Genomic DNA, 22,206 nt, shown 5'->3' on the forward strand with positions numbered 1-22,206 from the left:
GAAGTCCAACACATCTGGAGAAAATCAACTTAGGAAAAATTGACTCAAGGCCAAACGAAAGGTTTTTTTTCCCCTCAAACACCTCTTTATATTTATACCTCTACAAGGTTATATAATATTTAAGTGTTATATATTAAAATATATACTACACAAGCTTATATTAATAATTTATATCAAATATAAATAAATAAATAAATAAATAAATAAATAAATAAATAAATAAAATGAAAAATAAAAAATATAACCTGCATTTCTCTTTAATTATGCAACTGTAAAAAAGCAATATTGCCTCCAAATCGAGCATAAGCTAGTCAAAATTAAATACCTTGTAGAGCTTATTTTACCTACTGAATAACATGGATTTTAAATATAGAGTAACTTTGGCTAGTCTGAGGTCAGATTTAGACATTGAACTAAACCATGTTTTATTAATAAACCACAGCCTGCTAGTTGATGTGCTTAGCAAATGATGTGGTGAGGATGATGCTAGTTGATACATCACCTTAAGAACCAGGACCATGCTGGCTGGGAATTCTGGGAACTGTGGTCTCAAAACATCTAGACGTGTACATTTAGGAAGACAGTGAATTTTAGAGCATTGTATCTCAGCCTTAATAGCTATGGACTTCAACTCCCAGATCATCTGGCTGGGGAATTCTGGGACTTGAAGTCCATACCTCTTAAAATTGCCAAGGTTGAGAAACATTGAAATTGAGCATTTCTACACAGTGCAGAGATTTAACCGCCAGAGGGTAGCATTGTATCAGCCAGACCAGCAATGAGATATTTCCAATCTGATTTTTGTCCTCTGCAGGCTAAACTTTTTTCAGGGTAATTAATTGAAGCTCTTTACAGCTCCTTATTTTGAGCATATGATCCAAAGATCCAGCTCCTTTAAAAATTCTGCAATTCTGGGAAAATTGGAAAGAAACCATGAGCTTCAAGATGGATAGACTTTATTATAGCGGCAGTGAATGCACCCTGAGGCCCTAGAAGACCAGGTTGAGAACAAATCTTCTGGCAGAAAATCTATCTTGTGTCTGGATCTCCAACTTTGGCAACTTTAAGACTTGTGGACTTCAACTCCTAGAATTCCTCAGCCAGCATGGCTGGCTGAGGAATTCTGGGAGTTGAAGTCCACAAGTCTTAAAGTTGCCAAGTTTGGAAAGCCCTAATCTATTTGGTCACTAAATGTTGACACCAACTTGATGGCACCTAATCAATCAATCGAATTGGGTTGGGACCCATTTCTTTTCCTTCAAGGGGAGGAGGATTGGAATCTGTGTCTTAGCCACCATGTTGACTTTTTTGACCATGCCTGAAGACACCCCCAACTGAAACAGAGATTTATCTAAGACAAGTAAACTCTTGTTTCCCCATTTCTGCATTCTGTACTATTCACTTTCTCTCCTTTTAATTTCAATTTTCCACTCATCTTATTTCTTCCGAGAAACTGGAACGCCCCATTAAAGGGCTCTGCGGCTAATCAGAAAAGAGTTCAACCCTGATTAAGAGGAATGTGTTTGGGGAGACGAGAGCTCCCTGTGGTAAATAGACTTTCTTGTTTCTCTATTACTTGCTTGGCTTGATTCAACAATGGTTCTAGGAAGCAGTCTTGAATGTGCCTATTGATGGTGGTTTTCCCTGGCAAGCGGAGAGGGAAAACAAGGGATTATTCCCCCCTCCCCCGGTCTTCCGATACTCATCGCATTGGTTTTTAAGCATAAGCAAAGTTCCCTAACTCAACTACCAACAGAGATGCTGAGATCCTAGAAAGAGTGCAGAGAAGAGCAACAAAGAAGATCAGCGGTCTGGAGGCTAAACTGTATGATGAACGATTGTGGAAACTGGGTATGTCCAGTCTAAGGAAGAGAAGGACTAGGGGCAACATGATAGCAGTGTTCCAATATTAGACAGGCTTCTACAAAGAAGAGAGAGAGAGAGAGAGAGAGAAACTATTTTCCAAAGCTCCAAAAGGCAAAATAAGAAACAAAGGATGGAAGATAATCAAGGAGAGAAGCAACTTAGAACTTAGGAGAAATTTCCTGGCAGTGAGAACAAGCAACCAGTGGAATGATTTGATTCCAGAAGTTGTGGCTGCTCCATCACTGTGGTTTTTAAGAAGAGATTGGACAACCATTTGTTTGAAATGGCATGAGTGGAATTTTCCTCCAATGGGATTTTCCCATGTATTTTACCAGGAAACATACATAGGGCAGGCTAGAAAAGTCAGTGCCCTCCTAACCATACCCAAGAACTCTGACTTTGTTGGCGATGTCCATTTTTCTCTGAGTTCAGGGTGACGTAACCCTAACCCTAGAGTCTCCTGCCTGAGCATGGTTTGGACTAGAAGACCTCCAAGGACCCTTAACCTATTGTATTGTATTGTATTGTATTGTATTGTATTGTATTGTATTGTATTGTATTCTATTCTATTCTATTCTTTTCTATTCTATTCTATTCTATTCTATTCTATTCTATTCTATTCTATTCTATTCTATTCTATTCTTGTTGGACTAGAAGACCTCCAAGGTCCCTTCCAAACTTGTTATTCTAAAATAACTGTTAAGATGGACAGGAGAGCCAGAATTTGGTTCCCCCAAGGTGCTCTTCATCAAAACAATTAAAAAACGAAAGTTAGAATATTTCGGACATGTGATGTGACATCCAGAAAAATACTGCATACTCCATTTAATCCTCCAGGGAAAGACTGAAGGCAAATGAGGTCCATGCAGAAGAAGAACATCATGGCTTCAAAATCTAAGGGACTGGTTTGGACAAAATGCAGCAGCACTTTTTCGTGCTTGCAACATGATCACCAACGTCCGATAACAGATATGGGACAAGAAAAAGAAGGTGCTGATAAAGCAAAAGGGAAGATATATTCAAATGAATTCACTGTCCCAGCATCCTCAGAGTCGTGTGATCAAAATTCAGTCCTTTCGCCACTGATATTTATGATGGTTGCAGCATGTCAGGGTCATGGGTTTGCCATGTACGACATTCCCAGCTGGCTCCCGATAAACAAAGTCAATGAAGAGAGGCCAGATTCACTTAATGACCTCACGATTCATTTAAGGGCAGTGACTTGCTTAACAACCATGGCAAAAAAAATTTGTAAAATTGGGCATCCTTCACTTAACCACTGTCTTGCTTGGGAAATTCTGGCCTGATTGAGATCATAAGTCGAGGACTTAACCGTTCCATGTTTTAAGTCCTCTTCCCCCCCCCAACTTCCTAAATTTCCCATAGAAATTAAAACTTCAGACCAGATTTTTGTCTCTTATTTTTTTTAAAAGAAAGTTTTTATTTATAAAGCAAAATATACCACAGAGCATTCTCTAAAAACAGACCTGAGTGGAAAATGCATTTTTACAAAAGTAATGAGTGGAAAAACATTTCATATACAGCATTTTTTCTTTAAAAAGTATATACATTTATTATATATATATATATATATATATATATATATATATATATATATATATATATATATATATATATATATATAATAAGAATCTAAAGAAAGATAATTCACTGGGCTGTGTGCATGTCAGCTCGATAGACTGTAATCTTAATGTAATAGCAGGTAAAGTCAAATAACACACCAGGTGCAAGGAATGTCAAAAGGTAAAGAGGTGTGTTGCATATAAAAAAGGGGTGGGGTTTAGACAGGGCTTTTGCAGCAGCCATCTTGACTTTTTTGACCCACCAGGCATGTCCCTGAAACAAACTAAGTGGAACACATTATAGACCCAGAGGTGTCCAACCGTGGCCACTTTAAGACCTGTGGACTTCAACTCCCAGAATTCCCCAGCCAGCCATGCTGGGATTTGAAGTCCACAAGTTTTTAAATGGCCACGGTTGGACAGCCCAGCTTTAGACTAGCAGAAACGTCTCCTTTCTCCAATCTGGTCATTCCTTACAGATCCCCAAAAGAAGATGAGTTTGCATCAATACATAACTGGCAAGTAGAATGGAAAATATGAATTTGAAGCTGAAATGAAGTCCCTCAAAATATGATTCAGTGGCCGGGAAGAAGTTTGGAGAACTGGCATCGCACAATTCTATCTGCTTGTCCCCAGCTGAATCTCAACGTGGAATCATGGATCTGCTGAGTAACATAAAGTTGGAGGGGTGGGATGTCAACCCCCTTTTTTTTTTTTTGCTCTTAGCAACCCCCCTCCCAGACTGCACCCCTTTTTATTATTCTCCAGGCAGGCTCTGAGACTGCAATCGCTATAACTAAAATCACAGCGCACCCAGCTGTGTTTGCAGAAACCTTAACTCGATTACTAAGTTAAGCACTTTTTCTAAGTTCACACAAGACATTCGGTTACTTTCTGTTTCAAAGGGCCTGGGAGTTGCAAATCAAGGCTCACCCCCTCAAACAGGCAAACTAAAGTTCAAACTAACTAGATTAGCATGTGGGCCAAATGCTGCGTTCCAGGTCTGGTCCATAACCGGCAGTCTGAAGATACGGTGGCTGCCCACACATTTTCTCATAAATGTTGTGTTTCCTCACAACAGGGATAAAGAAGAGCCCCCATTGTAGGGCAAGATTTCTCAGCCTTGGCACCATTAAAATGTGTGGACTTCAGCTCCCAGAATTCCCCAGCCGGCATGCTAGCTAGCTTTAAGATGTGTGGACTTCAGCTCCCAGAATTTTGTACCCGGCATGCTCACAAGCTTTAAGATGTGTGGACTTCTGCTCCTAGAATTCCCAAGCCAGCATGCGAGCGAACTTTAAGGGGTGTGGACTTCTGCTCCCAGAATTCCCCAGTCAATCAATGCTGGCTGGGGAATTCTGGGAGTTGACAGTCACAGGTCTTCGAGTTGCCAAGGTTGAGTAATACGGCTTGGTATGACACAATCAGCTACATTCATGCTGGAAAGTAACATTATCACCATTGGCCAGGATTGTCCAGGTTGGGTTTTTCTTTCCCAAGGCAGCAAAATGGTGAAGGAGAAAAACACACCAGCGGTTATTTTCATCTTCCTGCAGCTGTTGAAGGTAAAGACTTTCCCAGGAAGAAACCAAGATGGTGGTTCCCTCCCCCTTCAGGGCATTTCCTAATCAATGCAGGTGGTCCGTCTCTCGTTTCTGCAAAGGCCTTGCAAAAAAAGGAAGAAAGGAAAAAAAACTTCTTCCTTCCCCCTTCCCCCCCCAGCAGAGAAGGGCGAGGGTTAGGACTCAATTTTAAGCATCTGGATAGGCACTGGAGGTTTTTAAGAAAAGATTGGACCGCCATTGGTCTGAAACGGTACAGAGTTTCCTGCCTGAGCAGGGGGTTGGACTAGAAGACCTCAGAGGTCCCTTCCAGCTCTGTTCTTCGGTTAGGCCTTTTGCCTTTTGCAGGATCCTTGGTCTGAAAGGGTTCCCCGGAGATCACCTCTCTGCAAGTGTTCACTTATGGCTAAAGTAAAATGCTGGCAAGTCTTCTCGAGACTTGGGTCTTCTCGAGAATCCCGTAAGCGGTGGAGGAAACCCTGAAGTTGTCTCCAAGAGCGGAAGGGAGCCAAATTACAAGTCCAACTCACTAGATTAGCACATGGGCCAAATGCTGCTATCCAGGCGTGGTCTGGAACCGGCAGTCCCTTTTTCTTGGGATTTAAGTTCACGAGCCAGATCTGGGTGTCCGAAATGATTCTTGAGAACCAACTGGGCTATCAAAGTTCGTCAGATAAGAAAGAAAGAAAGAAAGAAAGAAAGAAAGAAAGAAAGAAAGAAAGAAAGAAAGAAAGAAAGAAAGAAAGAAAGAAAGAAAGAAAGAAAGAAAGAAAGAAAGAAAGAAAGAAAGAAAGAAAGAAAGAAAGAAAGAAAGAAAGAAAGAAAGAAAGAAAGAAAAAGAAAGAAATCACTCTGCTCCCTTCAATCTCAGGTTGATCCTCTGCTTCATTTGTCCTTCAGTGCCAGCTGGCACAATACGCTCCATGGTGATGAGCAGAGAATCGTGGCAGTGAAATAGCCGGACGAAAATGAGAACCACGGATGTGTGTGTAGGGGGGGGAGTGGGGAGAGCTGGCTGGAAATCCCTCTGTCCGGTTGACTTGAGCAGGTCGGGTGGTCCGTGTGCTTCTCAGCTTGGGAAAAAGCTCAGCAGAATCAGGAGAGCGATTCCTTGCGAGAAGAAGGATGGCTGTGGGTCTCTCAAGGGTTTGTCTTTGGAAGTCCCCCCTTGGGGGCGGAGAGGTGGGGGGCCACCAGCAGGGTGTCTTGCGACATCTACACCAACGCCCAGCTCGAGGGCCCTGCAGATCTTCCCTTTTAGGCGCCTTCCTCAGTGGCGGCACAGCCGAGGGTCTCGGTCAAGAGTCGGCTGTTTTCAAGGGGAGTGGGACACATCACGTAGCGGCCCATCGCCTGCGGGGGATGGACCTCGGCCGAGGTCACCATGACCTTCAGCAGCTGGCTCTCTTTGGCCAGGGATTCCTCGGGGCCCAAGCCTCCTACGGCACCCAGCTCCGCCTCGGCGGGAGCCACGCCGTCGTCCATGTTGACGTAGAGGATCTCCTCAGGGTCCTTGGGCGGCGGGAGGGACTTGAGGGTCTTCTCCAGCTCCTGAGAGAGGATTTCAAAAGTGGGACGGTCGCGGGGGTTGAGCGCCCAACAGCTCATCATCAGCTCATACCTTGGTGGTGGGGGTGGGGATAAAAAGAAGATGAAGAAGTTATTTCTAGAGAGTAGATCTTTCTGAGACTCAGGGGGGTCCCTGAGTCTCAGAAAGAGGGTCTCCGAACTTGTCAACTTTAAGATTTGTGGACCTCAAAACAGAGAAGCAAAACCTACTCCCTTCGCTGATGAGGTTACCTAGTAGGTCATGAAACGTCTGCAGGAAAATAACCGAGTTCAAACACCACCAAGGACGCCGCAAATGTTCTTCTTTCCCTTGACTCCCAAATTTTGGCCAAACTTACTCAGGGTAGGCAACCTTGGCTCTTTTATGACTCGTGGACTTCAACTCCCAGAATTCCTGAGCCAGCCAAGGGAAGGAGGGAGGAAGAGAGAGAAGGAAAGGGAGGGAGAGAAAGAGGGAAAGGGAGGGAGAGAGGGAAGGAGGGAGGGAGAGGGGGAGGGAAGGAGGGAAGGGGAAGGAGGGAGGGAGAGAAAGGGAAAGGGAGGGAGAGGGGGGAAGGAGTGAGGGAGATAGAGGGAGGGAGGGAGGGAGAGAGAGGAGGAGGGAAGGAGAGAGAAGCAATTGCCATTTCCCTACCCCAGGGGTAGGCAACCTTGGCTCTTTTATGACTCATAGACTTCAACTCCCAGAATTCTTGAGCCAGCTATGCTAAGGAGACATGGAGAGGTTTCCATGCCGAGCCATGCTGGCTTAGGAATTCTGGGAGTTGAAGTCCACGAGTCATAAAAGAGCCAAGGTTGCCTACCCCTGGGGTAGGGAAATGGGAACTCCTACATTCTGTGACAAAATGGGAAACTGAGGCGGAAGTACGTACAGACTATCCAGGCAGTCAATCGGCTGCTTGAGGCGGTTGCCTTGACGTAGGTAGTCGTAAATTTCGCTGTTCTCCACCCCCGGATAAGGCGTCTGGCCTCGTGTGGCGATTTCCCACATGGTGACTCCAAAGGACCACTGCAGGGGAGAGGTTAGGAGAAAGAAGGTAAGGGGGGAGGGGGGCAGAAGAAAACTGGAGTCCAGATGGAATGCAGATGCTCCCCAGGATGCCCAAAAAATGGAGGTCTGTTTCCAGCAGGAACTAAAAGTCAGGCCGATTTACTGGCTGGCGAGGGAACAAGGGAGACAGCGGCTCACCACGTCGCTCTTGGTGGTGTAAACGCGATCTGCCAGGCTCTCGATGGCGATCCACTTCACCGGCATCTTGGAGATACGACCTTGGCGGTAATAATCACCGTTGTAGATCTTCTTAGAGAGGCCAAAATCGGCCACGCAGGCTGTCATGCTTTCGTTCAGCCTGTGGAGGGAATGCGAAGGGCTCTTGAAGGAAAGGCTTTAAGGGTGAAGAGAGGGGGGACGGTCGAACAGGCGGAGGGAGTAGCCTTGAGGGACAGGAAGGAGAGCCAGACAATGCTCAGATAACAGAGATCTGAGCCCAGGTCAGAAACGTAATCTGAGGAAGCATCAGACAAGGGCACGGCTAGTTCTCTTGGAGATAAAGGGAGGAAACACATTTAGACTGACAAGGTTCCGAACCAGATGGGTCTAGTGTTAAAGGCACTAGGCTAGAAACCAGGAGACTGTGAGTTCTAGTCCCACTTTAGCCACGAAAGCCAGCTGGGTGATCTTGAACCAATCACCAGGAGATTGTAAGTTCTAGTCCTGCTTTAGGCAAAATAGTGGGCTGGATGACTAGGCCACTACCAGATGTTGAGAGTTCTAGTCCCATTTTAGGCATGAAAGCTGGCTAGGTGACTTTGGGCCAATCGCCAGGAGACAGTGAGTTCTAGTCCTGGTTTAGGCATGAAAACCAATTGGGTACCTTTGGGCCAATCACCAAGAGTCGGTGTGTTCCAGACTCGCCTTAGCCATGAAAGCCAGATGGGTGACTTAGGCCAAGTCCTTCTCTCCACCCCACCCCACAGGGTTGTTTTTGTGAAGAAAATGGGAGGAGAAAGGAGTATGCCTGCCCTGCCCCCCCCCCCCGAGTTATTTACAAAAATCATAAAGGCAAGCTAAAAACAAGCAAAAGAAAAAGGAAATAATAACCTTATAACAAAATTAGTATTTACGTGCAGGACTTTCGTTTCCTAGTCTAGTCACCTTGAAGGCCTGACGTACAGGAACATTGCTACTGAACCCTTAAATAAGAGATTGAAACGCCTTTCCAACAGCTTGTATCTATATCCTCCAACGAATGAAATCATTGTGCACCCCAAAGCCAAGAAGCTTCTGGACTTCAACTCCCAGAATTCTCAGCAAAGGCTGGGAAAGTCTGAGCACTGAACTCCCCCAGATCTGGATAGTGGTGCCGAGATGCAGAACGCAGAAACGGATCCCGATGGGGCTTCATTGCTGATCTCTGCTTCTAAATCCCCCTTTCTAGAGATGTACACTCACATGCAGTTGCGGGCCGCCAAATCGCGATGAATGAAGTTCTTGCTACTCAGGTACTCCATCCCACTTGCAATGTCCACCATGAACTTAACCAGGGTCTGCGTGGGCAGGTACTGTGAAGAAAGAAGAACCCAATCAGAGGAGACCTCCCAACAAGGCCTAGGCTCTGATCTTGGACTTAGTCCCCCTCGGAATGGAGTCCCGTGTTTTAGGGCTAAGAATCAAGGATCCGGCATAATTGCTACCTACCATGGGACTCTCTCTGAGCCGGGAATAGAGCAGGAAGCTATGCAGATCTCCATGTTTCATGAACGGCAAGATCACCACAGGCGATGGGTAGCCTTCGCTTTCCGTGTTCTGCAGACAGACGCCTTCAGGAAAGAGAGAGAGAGAGGCCATTTGTGAATTCTCTACCACAGAAGAAGGCGCGGAGTCCTTGGCGCTCTGTGAGCTTGGCTGTTTTCTTGCAAATGTTTCCTGACCCAAACTAGGTAACCTCACTGAGCATTGATGATGTTCCCTAGTTGGGTCGTGAAACGTCTGCAAGAAAACAGCCAAGCTCAGAGAGCATCGAGGACCCCACAGTTCAACCCTGAGCTACAAGTATTCTCCTTTCTCAAAAGAAAGTCTGGCTTTCCTTTGCGGGACTGGCTTTCTTTTCGCTAAACCATGAGGCAGTTTGTCCACTTGTGCTTGGCATACTGTGTGAGAGAAGGTATTGTGGTTTACAAACTTACCTCTTCTTTGTGGAGCCCCTTAAGATTTTGGAACACTGCTATCATGTCACCTCTAGTCCTTTTCATTAAACTAGACACACCCAATTCCTGCATGTTTTAGCCTCCCGTCCCCGGATCATCTTCGTTGCTCTTCTCTGCATTCTTTCTAGAGCTGTGATGGCGAACCTATGGCACGGGTGCCACAGGTGGCATGCAGAGCCCTCTCTGTGGGCACACGCGCTGTCGCCCCAGTCCTAGGCCTTCAGCTGGGTTTTATAAAACCTTTTCGCTTTAGGCCTCTGCCGCTGTGTGCAAAGAAAAAAAGGTTCAATCAATCCATTTCAACTTCTCGCCGGAAAAAAAAAAGATCTCGCAAAGTTGGAATTGATTGATTGAACTTTTTAGTCCCACCCAGTCTGCCGTTAGCACGCCCAACCAATGGGCCACACCCACCCGGCACCCAACGATACATAAGTGGGTTTTGGGTTGCAGTTTGGGCATTCGGTCTCCAAAAGGTTCGCCCTCACTGTTCTAGAGCCTCGACATCTTTTTTATATCGTGGCGACCAAAACTGGATGTCACATTCCAAGTGTGGCCTTACCAAGCCCGAATGTTATTTTGACCGTGTTCCTCTTTAATAGGAACCAGAGGGCAGGAAAAAAGGGACAGGGGAAGAGGAGGGGGGGCAGGAAACTGAGTGAGAAGGTCCCACTTTGCTGCCTGGCAAACCCCAAGCTAGCCTGAGTTGCATTAGCTGAGCTCCCGCCCACCCGTCTGTCAGCCCCATCCCAGTCAGGGCTCCAGCAATCTTGCCAACATCTGTTTTCCCAAGTAACGTTCTCTGTTCCCTCTCGCTCACAGCTTCAATCCCCCCAGGGGACAATCTGTCCTTTCTGCTTTCCCCAGCCCTCTACCCCCCCCCCGCCCCCAAGCCCAAGCACTGTTTCCTTTCTTTTCCATCATTTTTTCCCCAGGCTCCAGCTGAAAAAAAGTTTGCCCCAGATGAAGTGAGCAAAGGTGCACTTTGCAGGTCTCTCCAGGCCAGGGCCACCTGCCCCTCCCCCCCCAGGCCGGAAATTGTAAATCTGCACACGATTGGATGTCAATCTCAGTCTGGGAATTTAATAAGAGGAGGAAGTGCGCAGAAGGAGAAAGAGGCAGGCCATAAGGAAAGGAGTAGGTAACCTGGCATGCTCAAGGTGGCTGCCTTGACCGCTCTCTATGGTTGGCCTTCTTGACCGCTCTCTATGGTTGGTCTTGTTGACCGCTCTCTATGATTGGCCTTGTTGACTGCTCTCTATGGTTGGTCTTGTTGACCGCTCTCTATGATTGGCCTTCTTAACCTCTCTATGGTTGGCCTTGTTGACCGCTCTCTCTGATTGGCCTTCTTAACCTCTCTATGGTTGGCCTTGTTGACCACTCTCTATGATTGGCCTTAACCTCTCTATGGTTGGCCTTGTTGACCGCTCTCTCTGATTGGCCTTCTTAACCTCTCTATGGTTGGCCTTGTTGACCACTCTCTATGATTGGCCTTCTTAACCTCTCTATGGTTGGCCTTGTTGACCGCTCTCTCTGATTGGCCTTCTTAACCTCTCTATGGTTGGCCTTGTTGACCGCTCTCTCTGATTGGCCTTCTTAACCTCTCTATGGTTGGCCTTGTTGACCGCTCTCTCTGATTGGCCTTCTTAACCTCTCTATGGTTGGCCTTGTTGACCACTCTCTATGATTGGCCTTCTTAACCTCTCTATGGTTGGCCTTGTTGACCGCTCTCTCTGATTGGCCTTCTTGACCATTCTCTATGGTTGGCCTTGTTGACCGCTCTCTCTGATTGGCCTTGTTGACTGCTCTCTATCGTTGGCCTTGTTGACCGCTCTCTATGGCTGGCCTTCTTGACCACTCTCTATAGCTGGCCTTCTTGACCGCTCTCTATGGCTGGCCTTCTTGACCGCTCTCTGGGCTAGAAGGAGGAGACCATGGATGCTCTACATGTCTGCAAGAAGCCGGGCATAGAAGAAGAGACCTCCTTGTCCCTCACCGATCAGTTTCATGACGTTGGGATGGTCAAAGTCCTTCATGCAAACGGCCTCACTGAGGAAGTCCTCCATCTCACTCCGGGTGCATATGGCAACTGCCAAGAGAAGAGAGAAATTAATGCTTTGGTAGCATTAATCCTTGCTCGAGGATTTCTGGGAAAGAAACTCGCTGTTCAATGACAGAAAAGGAATTATATGGCCACCATTCACCCCTAATGACTCTGGGCAGCTTACAATAACAATATAAATTAAAATTAAAAAAAATCTTTACCCAATATAAAAAGGATAAAAACAGTAAAAACAATAACCCCACCCCACACCATTGGGACAACAACCAAACAAGCCACTCGAAGGGGTCCCAGCCACCCTGGTTTCCCCAGGCCTGTCGGCAAAACCAGGTTTTCAGGGCGTCATGAAAGAGTGTCAAATTGGGGGGGGGGCACTCTAATCTCTGTGGGGATGATGTTGGAAAGGGAGGGAGCCACCAGCGCGAAGGCCCTTCTTCTGGGTCCCGCCAGATGTACCAACTCTTAGGAGAAGGCATTTGCAATATGCACACTTAAGACACTTAACACTGAGGAAAAGGAAAGGGAACCTCTGGGTATATGCAGAGTGGCATTCCTTCAGGATTAATTGTGCTCTCTCAGTTTACTGGGGTTGGGGCAGCTCTAAATCTCCCACCGAAAAAAGGATATATATATATTTTTTCCGTCTTTCAGTTACTTACTCTTCATTGTCTTGACCGCCACTTTAAAGACGGCGCCATCTTGGCTGAGTTGACCCTCCATAACCGAGCCAAATTCTCCTGAAAAAAGCAGAAAAAGGCTCTTCGTGAGGCTTCTCTGAGGAAAATCCAATATGGCTGACATCCCTGCCATCTTTAGGACGGCTCTGTGCCGCTCGTATCATCCCATGCTGGAATTGTAAAAGGTTTGTTATTACGGATGGGGTCTTTTTTTTAAATGAGGATATTATAACAGAATAACAGAACTGGAAGGGACCTTGGAGGTCTTCTAGTCCAACCCCCTGCTCAAGCAGGAGACCCTTAAAGAATCAGAGAATCCCCCCTCCTCTGCTTCCCCCTCCTCTCCACAAGCCCCACTCCCCTTCTAGCACTGATGAGGTTACCTAGTTGGGTCATGAAAGGTCTGCCAGAAAATGGCCAAGCTCAGAGAGCACCAAGGACCCCACAGTCATCTTCCACCACCTCCTCCTCGTCCTCCCCCCCGACCATGGGGGAAGCCGGTCTTGCTTAACGACTCTGTGATTCACTTAACAACTGTGGTGATTTGCCTCACAACCATTGCAGAAAGCTTGTAAGATGGGGCAAAACCAGTGGTGGGATTCAGCCAGTACCAGTTCAGCGGAACTGGTAGCTAATTTTTGGTTGCCCAGGCCCAGAACGGATATCCAGAAGCAGCATCCACGCAGAGAACCGGCGGTTGACCTGTTTGAATCCCACCACTGGCAGCAACTCCATTGACAACCACCTCACACAGCAACGGAAAATCAGATCCTAATTCGCGCCGTAAGTCTGAGCATGGCTCAGAGAAACCCAAGACTGATTTCCTCGTCTGTCGGGTATTTGATTGTCCGAATCGGATTGCCAGTTTCTGTGTTTTCTTTCAGGCGCAGTAAGGTTTTTGGATTCGCCTGAGATTTTAATTTGATTTTAGGAAGGCTGGGCTTCTTTTAAAGTTCTGGGGATTCAGGAGCCGGAAGGGAAGAATTTCCATGGAAGAAAAGCAAAGTTATGAAATTCAGCCACGTAGCAGGGGGAAAGGCTGTCATCCAAAGCTCCTCGGGGATTAAATACACCCCCGCACACCATTTTATTGTTGGGCGGGAATGAGAAGACGCATTTTCCCCCAACCCAGACGTTATCATGAGCCTGTCCTACTTGAACGGAAGAAAAAAAATGGATAGCTCAGATAAGGAAGGGAGAACAGGCCAGATGCTAACCGTCTTTCGACAGAAAAATGACTGATGTTCACCCAGGCTTGCAAGAAACACCATCACCTACGCTGAGTAGTAAACCAGCCAGATGATTTTTACAACAATGGCTTCCTGTTACCCATTTTGAAGGCGTGGGATGAATCTAGCCAGGATCGGCTACTCATAATTAAAAACATTTAGGGAAAATCGAGAAGCTGGCTATTTATTCTCTTTTATAGTTTGTTTGTTTTTCTTTAATTTTATTTTTAAATTTGGTCTTTCTGGCTGAACCTGGAGAACGTGGAAGCTCCAGAAAGGTCGCTGGCATTAAACCAAACCATTGGCAAGGCAAAGAAGTTGGTGCGCCCGTGCACATAGCTGGTTTAATGTGCTTTCTGATTTATCCGACTATATTTATAATTGGGATATGAGCCGGTTGGTTGTAGTGGGTAAAGGCATCAAAGGAAGGAACCAGAGGATTCTATTCCTGCTTTAAGATGGGCACAAAGCCAACTGAGTGGTTTTGGGCTGGTTCTCCTCTCTCAGCTTTGGAAGAAGGCAAAGAGCTTGGGACAACCTCGCCAAGAAAACTGCAGGGACTGGACCGTTTAGTTGCCAGAGGCCAACAAGGTGCACACGAACACAAACAGGCAAACAAAATTTTATATACAGGTAGTCTTTAGCTTACAACTGTTTGTTTAGTGACTGTTCAAAGTTACCACTGAAGGAATGGAAGAAGGGAGGGAAGGAGGGAGGGAGGGAGGGACGGAGGAAGGAAGGAAGGAAGGAAGGAAGGAAGGAAGGAAAGGGAGGGAAGAAAGGGAGGAGAGGAAAAGGGAGGGAGGAATGGAGGAAGGAGAGGGAAGAAGGAAAGAGGGTGGGCAGAAGGACGGTAGAAAGGAAAGGAAGGAAGGAAGGAAGGAAGGAAAGGGAGGGAGGGAGGAAAGGGAAGAGAGGAAAGGAGAGAGGAAGGGAGGAAGGAGAGGGAAGAAGGGAAGGGATGACAGGGAGGGTGGGCAGAAGGGAGGAAGGAAGGGAGGAAGGAAGGGAGGAGAGGAAAAGAGAAGGAAGGAAGGAAGGAAGGAAAGAAGGAAAGAAGGAAAGAGGGGGAGGGAGGGGGGAAGGAAGGAAGGAAATAAGGAAGGAAGGAGATCCATTGAGGAAAACTTCTCTAAATGTTTTCCTCCTTCTGAAATGCTTCCAAACTAATTCCAGCTGTGCTTGAAAGAAACATCTTGGTTTCCTAAGTGAAGCTGGGAAGGAAAGTCTGCCAGGCCTCTGACCTAAATGAGCAAAACGGCTCTTCGTCTTGTTCTATTTTGACGGCAAGAGAGCCAGGGAGAGTGCTTAGTAATGGTGTAGTAGATTATTATGGTTGTCTTAGAAACCAAGCTTTGCATTTGGGGCCAGTTTATAGGTCATTAAGCTATAAAAATGGATTAGGGGGCCAACCCACCTCGATTGCTGCCCAGGGCAGGACGTAAGCCATCCCAGCCTAATCCAGAGACTAAAACAATTACCATGGCAAAAGAAACAAATCAAACACAACCAGTCAATCAGCAGGCTGAAAAAGAAGTCAATTTTAAGAGACTTCCAACAATCTGAGAAATTCCAGGGACTTGAAATGAATCGTTGTGCAATTCTAATAAACTAGTAGACATTCACGCAATTATTTCCATGGTGCAATTTGAGGCTTTTCCTGCTAGGATAATTTTGCAAATGTGTGGGTTATTTCCCCCCCCTCATAAATTTACATGTCTTTAATCTTACGCAAGTGTTGTGTGGTGGGTTACTATTTTCCCATCACAGGCAAAAGAAGTCTCCCAGACTGGTCCTGGGCTATGCAAATTCAGAGAACTTAAGAATTAACCCAGTGTTTCTCAACTGGGTTTGGCAACTGGAAGATGTGTGGACTTCAGCTCCCAGAATTCCCCAGCCATCCTCAAGTCTTAAAGTTCAATACCTTGCTGGCTGGGGGACGCTGGGAGCTGAAGTCCACCCATCCTAAACCTCACTAGCTTTCTTGACGAGAGAATTCTGGGAGCTGAAGTCCACCCATCCTAAACCTCACTAGCTTTCTTGACGAGAGAATTCTGGGAGCTGAAGTCCACATATCTTAAAGTTCACAAGCCTGATGGCTGGGGAATTCTGGGACTTGAAATCCACACTTCCACACGAGAAAGACTGGATTAACCAATCAGGAACTTTCCCCAATTCAGGGGTACTAACTATCAAGGCCAGGTCGTCCACAAGGAGAGGTCAAAAGACGTAAGATGGCGGCTTCAAATGGAAGGCACCATCTTTGCCTCACCCCGCAAGGTCCTCTAACAAGGTCCAACTAGGTTAGCTGGGAGCTGCTACCTAAATTACTGCCTAATTTAATCAGAATGAAATGGAATTTCATTTCTCTGCCCCTTTCTATGTGGTACAGCGCTGCCCTAACCTTGAACCGATTATTAAGCCATAATTGAGACTGGTCCCAAGAACATACCTTCGCCAAGGGTTTTGCCCAGGGCCACTCTGTGTCGGTCAATCATTACATCCTGAAGCTTCTCCTTCAGTTCTTCACTAATACCCAGACTGTTCACTGTAGGAAGAAAAGGCCTGGCTCAAATCATCCCTCCAGTAGCGTCTAAAGCAGGGCTGTCCAACCTTGGCAACTTTTAAGACTTGTGGACTTCAACTCCCAGAATTCCCCAGCCAGCTATGCTGGCTGGGGAATTCTGGGAGTTGAGGTCCACAGGTTTTAAAGTTGCCAAGGTTGGATACACCTGCCCTAAATCCAGCCAGTAATTGGCAAGGAGAAATATCAGAATTAGGCCTCCTTGAGGTCCAAAACAGAAGTCTCAATCGGGAAGCCAACATAATCCAGCTTTCCCAGCTTAATGGGATGGAGGGTTTGTTGTCACTGTGTGTTGGGGGGAGAGAGCACGGGGGGAGGCTCAGCTGATCTCAATGTACACATGTTGTACTTTGACAATAAAGGTTTATTATTATTAATGTCCTGGAGAGCTGCTAGAAGTGAGGCTGCCAACATATCAGCTAGCGTTGGGGAAGACTGGACTTCTGCTGTTGCTGCAAACCATCTCCAGATCTGGGTTGAATTGTATCAAGGTTTCCCGACTAGGCTATAGGTGGAAACCTTCTTCTCTAAGTTGGCTTGATCTTCTCCTTCTGAAGGATAAGCGGGCAGACGCTCCCGATTCCACCACGAGAACCTTCTCCTTTGATCTGATGGAATCTGCCTAGCCATTTATGGACTGTTGATGGTTATATAGTACAGAAAGATTATGGACCGTAAGACTTAAAGAGGTCAGCTACATCACAGTCTAGCTCAGCCTGGCACCAGCTGTTGCCTCGGTGGGCATGAGCGGCAACTGCTAAACCTGTGGGGAAATGGGAATGCTCCTTATGCACCGATGATGTTACCTAGTTTGCTCACGAAATGTCTGCAGGAAAACCACCAAGCCCAGAGACCCCAAAGTGAATGCCGCTTGCGGGATCTCAGTGTAAAGTCAGGCCCTGAGACACATTGCATTTGTGGGGAAGAGGAACTCACAAGTAGCTTCGGTGGTCCGGCGGCTGTACGATTTGCGGGCCCGATAGTGAACCACCAGCTCCCCCTGTTCCATGTTGGGCTCAAATGCTTCCCTGAGCAGAAAGAAAACATGAAATGGGGTCCTGACTGGTCCCACCACGAGAACCACCCAAAGGGTTGATCAAGACTTAAACAATGAGTGGCTTTTCTTGAAGGCCACCTTCTCCTTACCCGTAGCGTGTTTCCTTCTTCCTCATACGTGCCAAGAAGATGAGGATGAAGATGGTGGCTGCCACAGCAGTGGCCACTGCAATCACCACATACCACCAGTGCCAGGAGAAGGCAGAGACAGACAGTCCTACTGTGAAGAAGAGAAACTATTGTTAAGTGAGTAGAGCTTTGTCAGTGGGTAAACTTTTATAGGTAATGATCTAGGCCTCTGAAACTTTCTGGAAGACAAACCATCATTGGTAGGACCATTAGACGCGCATTGCAAAACTCCATAGCATCAATGGATGGAAGATGTAGTAATCCTAATTGTGGGGAGTTGCCTATCCCAACTTTCCATTTTTAGTGTTCCTTGGAGTCAGAAAAAAGCTTCTCACCTGACTGAGGAGTTGGTAGTATTTCACCTGCAAGAGAAAAAAAAACACATTAAGAACTACGTATATTGATGGATCGATGGATGGAGGGAGGGAGGGAGGGACGGAGGGATGGATGAGTGATTTGACGCATGGATGCGTGGATGGGTGGGGGGATGAAGGGATGGGTGGATGGGTGGATGGATGGATGGAGATAGCTAGATAGCCAGATAGCTAGACAGATACTTGGGCAATAAAACATCTGCAAGCAAACCACCAAGGTCATAGAGAACCAAGAACTCCACCGATAGATGATAGATAGATGAAGATGGTCGATAGACAAGACCGCCATTGCCTCAATTAGAACAAAACTTTGATCTTTTGGGGCCTACCAGACCTACATTAGTGCGTATAGTCAAGGCTATGGTCTTCAATGTATGGCTGTGAAAGTTGGACCATAAGAAAGGCTGAGTGCCAAAGAATTGAGGCCTTTGAACTGTGGTGCTGGAGAAGACTCCTGCGAGTCCCTGCGATCGAACCGGTCAGTCCTAGAGGAGATCAACCCTGACTGCTCTTTAGAAGAACAGATCCTGAAGTTGAAACTCAGATACTTTGGTCACCTAATGAGAAGGAAGGACTCACTGGAGAAGAGCCTAATGCTGGGAAAGATTGAGGGCAAGAGAAGAAGGGGACGACAGAGAAGGAGGTGGCTGGATGGAGTCACTGAGGCAGTAGACGTGAGCTTAAATGGACTCCAGAAGATGGTAGAGGACAGGAAGGCCTGGAGGAACGTTGTCCATGGGGTCACGATGGGTCGGACATGACTTTGCAGCTAACAACAACAACAACAAGACCTATATTTGAAACCAGAGACTCCACTTGACAACTAGCTTATGTTCTAGAACTTTGTCAGTTTCCAAGCAAGAAGAAAAGGGGCAGAAATGAAGAGCCGGGTCAGAACCATCCTGAAGTTCTCCCAAGGTGACAGCCCTCCAGGCGGCACATGGTCTCCCATTTCTTACCTGGTTCCAAGGGGAAGATGGTGATGGCTTTGCTCCAGGGTCCGTCTCCAGCACTGGTGTAGGCTGCAATCCGTACGGTGAAGTTCTGTAGGGTGGAGTTCAGAGACAAAACTGTCTCGTTGGTCAGTCCCACGTCCACGATCACCTTGGGAGGAGAGAGACAGACAAGGTCTTCGGTGAGATATTGACCAGGGGATGTGTAACCGGGGGCAGCCAGGAGTTACGAGTCCCAAGGACCCACTGAGCAAGCCAATGGGGCAAAAATTACACAGGACCGAGAGCTGTTTCTTCTTCTTTGCCTTCTGCCCTCTGAATTTCTTTCCTTAAAAAATGGCATCACAACTCTTTGGGAGGTTCGCCTGTCCCAAAGGTCCCTCCCAGCCTTCTGATTCTATGATTCCCAACCCAAATAAGGGAACACTATGCGATACAGGTAGTCCTCAACGTACGACCACAATGAGAAGCAAGGTGGTTGTTAAGTGACTTGATTTTTTACAACCTTTCTGACATGGTTTGTTAAGCCATTTGCTAAGTGAGTCGCACCGCTGTTAAGCGAATCCAGCTTTCGCCCACTGACTTTGCTTGTCAGAAGCCGGTTGGGGATCACGTGACAACAAATGGGGATCACGTGACAACTCCTCCCCCAGGACGCTGCAACCGTTGTAAATACAGATAGTCCTTGAATTACAACGGTTCGTTTAGTGACCGTTCAAAGTTACAACAGCACTTGTGAGCGTTTTTCACACTTACGACCGTTGCAGCATCCCCAGGGTCACATGATCAAAATTCAGGCGCTTGGCAACTGACTCATATTTATGATGGATGCCGTGTCCCCGGGTCCCGTGATCCCTTCTTGCGACCTTGTGACCATCAAAGTCAGCGGGGAAGCCAGATTTACTTAACAACCATCTCACTAGCTTAACAACTGCAGTGTTTCGCTTAACGACTGTGGGCAGAAAGGTCGTAAAACGGGGCAAAATTCACACTTAACCATACTGGCCACATACGTTTTGGGTTCAATTGTGGCTGCAAGTTGAGGGCTGCCTGTAGATGCCAATTGCCAAGCACCTGAACTTTGATCATGCGACCGTGGAGATGCGGCGACGGTCAGAAGTCCAAGGACCAGCCGTAAGTCCCTTTTTCAGGGGTGTGCTAACTTTTGAACGGTCGCTAAGCAAATGGTCGTAAGTGGGAGATGATCTGGAAACTTTCAGCTGGGGGATTGGAACAGGGCTCGGGAGCCAGGCGGCCTACAGGTACAGCTTACTCACCTCGGGCGACTCCCCGTTTTGACAAATCAGCTTGTACCCCTGAAGGATCCCATTGATGTTGCCCCGTGGCTCCCTCCACTGGATGATAGTGCAGCTGCCGTTCTGAATAGCCACAATGTCTTCCGGGGCGGCTGCAGGCACTGCGGGAGAGAGAAGCCACGTGTGCACCGTGGCAGGAGGCCTGCATGCGCTTCCCGTTCGCCGTTGCAAGCTGTAAAGTCGCGTGCTTCACATAGAGACGGACACAGAGCTGGGGTAGAGATGAGTTTATTCTGAACAGAACGAACTGGGGAAACAGGGAAGCCTGGCGTCTATTTGTACCTGCCCAGGTGGATGGCATCTAATCAGTTCAAACCTGGGCTTCCTGCCAGTGCAGGTGACAATGGGTGTAGATCCTGGCTTCCCACCAGGCTGACCATGCCTGGGGCTGTCAACAGCTTAAGTCATTAGGCTTATCCTGAGTGAGCAGTCATCGCCCGGAGCTGTCCAGCCCCTCTGCTGATCTGCACCATCAGCCTCCTGCTGTGCTGTCCTTTGTGTATGCTGGGAGGCATACACTGCACAAGCCACCATTGCTCTGCGGAACCCTTGATTCCCACAGCGCTCTCTGAGGTCTAAGTCCCCATTTTGTAGGCTGTCTTGCTATTAGCATCTTTTCTCATCTCCTCCTCTGTCTCCTCCTAGTGTCGTATGATTTGAGACTTGTGGTTTATATCTTGTGATTAATGATTATATCTTACAATTTATGACCTATCACGTTGTTGTTGTTTGTGCATAAACTTGAGAGCTTCTGCACCGGAGACAAATTCCTTGTGTGTCCAATCACATTTGGCCAATAAAGAATTCTATTCTGTTCTGTTCTGTTCTGTTCTCTTCCCCACTTCACTCCATTCCGTTTTTTCTGTTCTGTTCTGTTCTACGTCATGCCATGCCATGCCAATGTTTTTCACTGATCTAATGCTTTTTTACTGTTTTTTATTGCTTTAACATGTTTTTTAAATTTTAATTATAATATATATGTTTTGAACTGTGAGATCCCCAGAGTCATTTGCTGACATCAGGGCTATAGAAATCAAGTAAATTAAAATAAATTAAAATAAAATAAAATAAAAGGAAATAATAGAATAGAACGGAACGGAACGGAACGGAACAGAACAGAATAGAATAGAGCTGGAAGGGACCTTGGAGGTCTTCTAGTCCAACCCCCTGCTCAAGCAGGAGAACCTATTCCAGGGGTAGGCAACCTCGGCTCTTTTACGACTCATGGACTTCAACTCCCAGAATTCCTGAATCAGCATCTCTGATTCAGGAATTCTGGGAGTTGAAGTCCATGAGTCATAAAAGAGCCGAGGTTGCCTACCCCTGACCTATACCATCTCAGACAGGTGATTGTCTGGTAGTCTCTTGTAATAAAATGATAAAAAAATAAAATAAAATAAAATAGTTGTAACTTGAGTCCTCAACACAAGGAGTAAGAGGCCATTTCTGGCTACAGGGTAGACTTCAGTTTATGGCTGCTCACTTAGTGACCATTCCAGGTTAGGGTGAGGGTAAAAGGGTCAGGCTCTTGACCTCTCAGTCCCCCCTGTTTCCCCCCATCTTACCCCCTTCTAAGGTGTCCATGGGCACCCAGTGAGTCCAGGGCGAGTGGCCCTCCGCGCAGTGGCAGGCCACGCGCACGTGGTAGGTGGTGAAGGCTGTCAGGCCACTCAGCGTGTGGCTGAAAGGCGGGACACGGATCTTGCGGTTATACAGCTCGTCGGCAACGGTGCGGAGGTCTTCATCGGAGCGCACAGCCTGGAAGGAGGAGGAGGAGGAGAAGCAGGTGAGGAGGGACCCAAGGCAAAGAAGATGCGAGGAACAACTCTCGCCCTGGATTAAACCCTGATTGTGGGGTTGATGGTGGCCCCAAACAGCAGGGAGATGGTTTTGAGTGGGAGAAAGGAAGACAGAGTCCTATGTCCCAGTCGAGTTTAACTCAGTGAAAATGGCAATCTATTCAACATTATGATGAGGAAATAATGGATTTTTAAAAAAAGTATTCCAGATCCTTTACAGCTAGTCATGCATTCAGTGACCGT

The 22,206-nt window shown here is 46.9% G+C and overlaps 1 protein-coding gene across 1 annotated transcript in view; it reads right to left on the minus strand.

Moving 5' to 3' along the window:
* Positions 1 to 3,545: 3,545 nt before the first annotated feature.
* AXL (AXL receptor tyrosine kinase) overlaps positions 3,546 to 22,206 on the minus strand; it is a gene marked incomplete at its 5' end in the record, with an annotated part of 53,617 nt that continues 34,956 nt past the window's right edge. Inside the window, 14 exons of the mRNA XM_081334432.1 lie at positions 3,546 to 6,632; positions 7,453 to 7,589; positions 7,770 to 7,929; positions 9,033 to 9,142; positions 9,279 to 9,400; positions 11,781 to 11,873; positions 12,506 to 12,583; positions 16,205 to 16,300; positions 17,273 to 17,364; positions 17,483 to 17,612; positions 17,857 to 17,883; positions 18,855 to 18,999; positions 20,126 to 20,265; positions 21,730 to 21,922. Coding sequence (XP_081190558.1) covers positions 6,269 to 6,632; positions 7,453 to 7,589; positions 7,770 to 7,929; positions 9,033 to 9,142; positions 9,279 to 9,400; positions 11,781 to 11,873; positions 12,506 to 12,583; positions 16,205 to 16,300; positions 17,273 to 17,364; positions 17,483 to 17,612; positions 17,857 to 17,883; positions 18,855 to 18,999; positions 20,126 to 20,265; positions 21,730 to 21,922 — 1,887 coding nt within the window. The 3' untranslated portion in view covers positions 3,546 to 6,268. The remainder of the gene's footprint in view (positions 6,633 to 7,452; positions 7,590 to 7,769; positions 7,930 to 9,032; positions 9,143 to 9,278; positions 9,401 to 11,780; positions 11,874 to 12,505; positions 12,584 to 16,204; positions 16,301 to 17,272; positions 17,365 to 17,482; positions 17,613 to 17,856; positions 17,884 to 18,854; positions 19,000 to 20,125; positions 20,266 to 21,729; positions 21,923 to 22,206) is intronic.

The sequence above is a fragment of the Vipera berus genome (assembly GCF_964194415.1).
Source record: "Vipera berus genome assembly, chromosome: 9".
Taxonomy (NCBI): Eukaryota; Metazoa; Chordata; class Lepidosauria; order Squamata; family Viperidae; genus Vipera; species Vipera berus.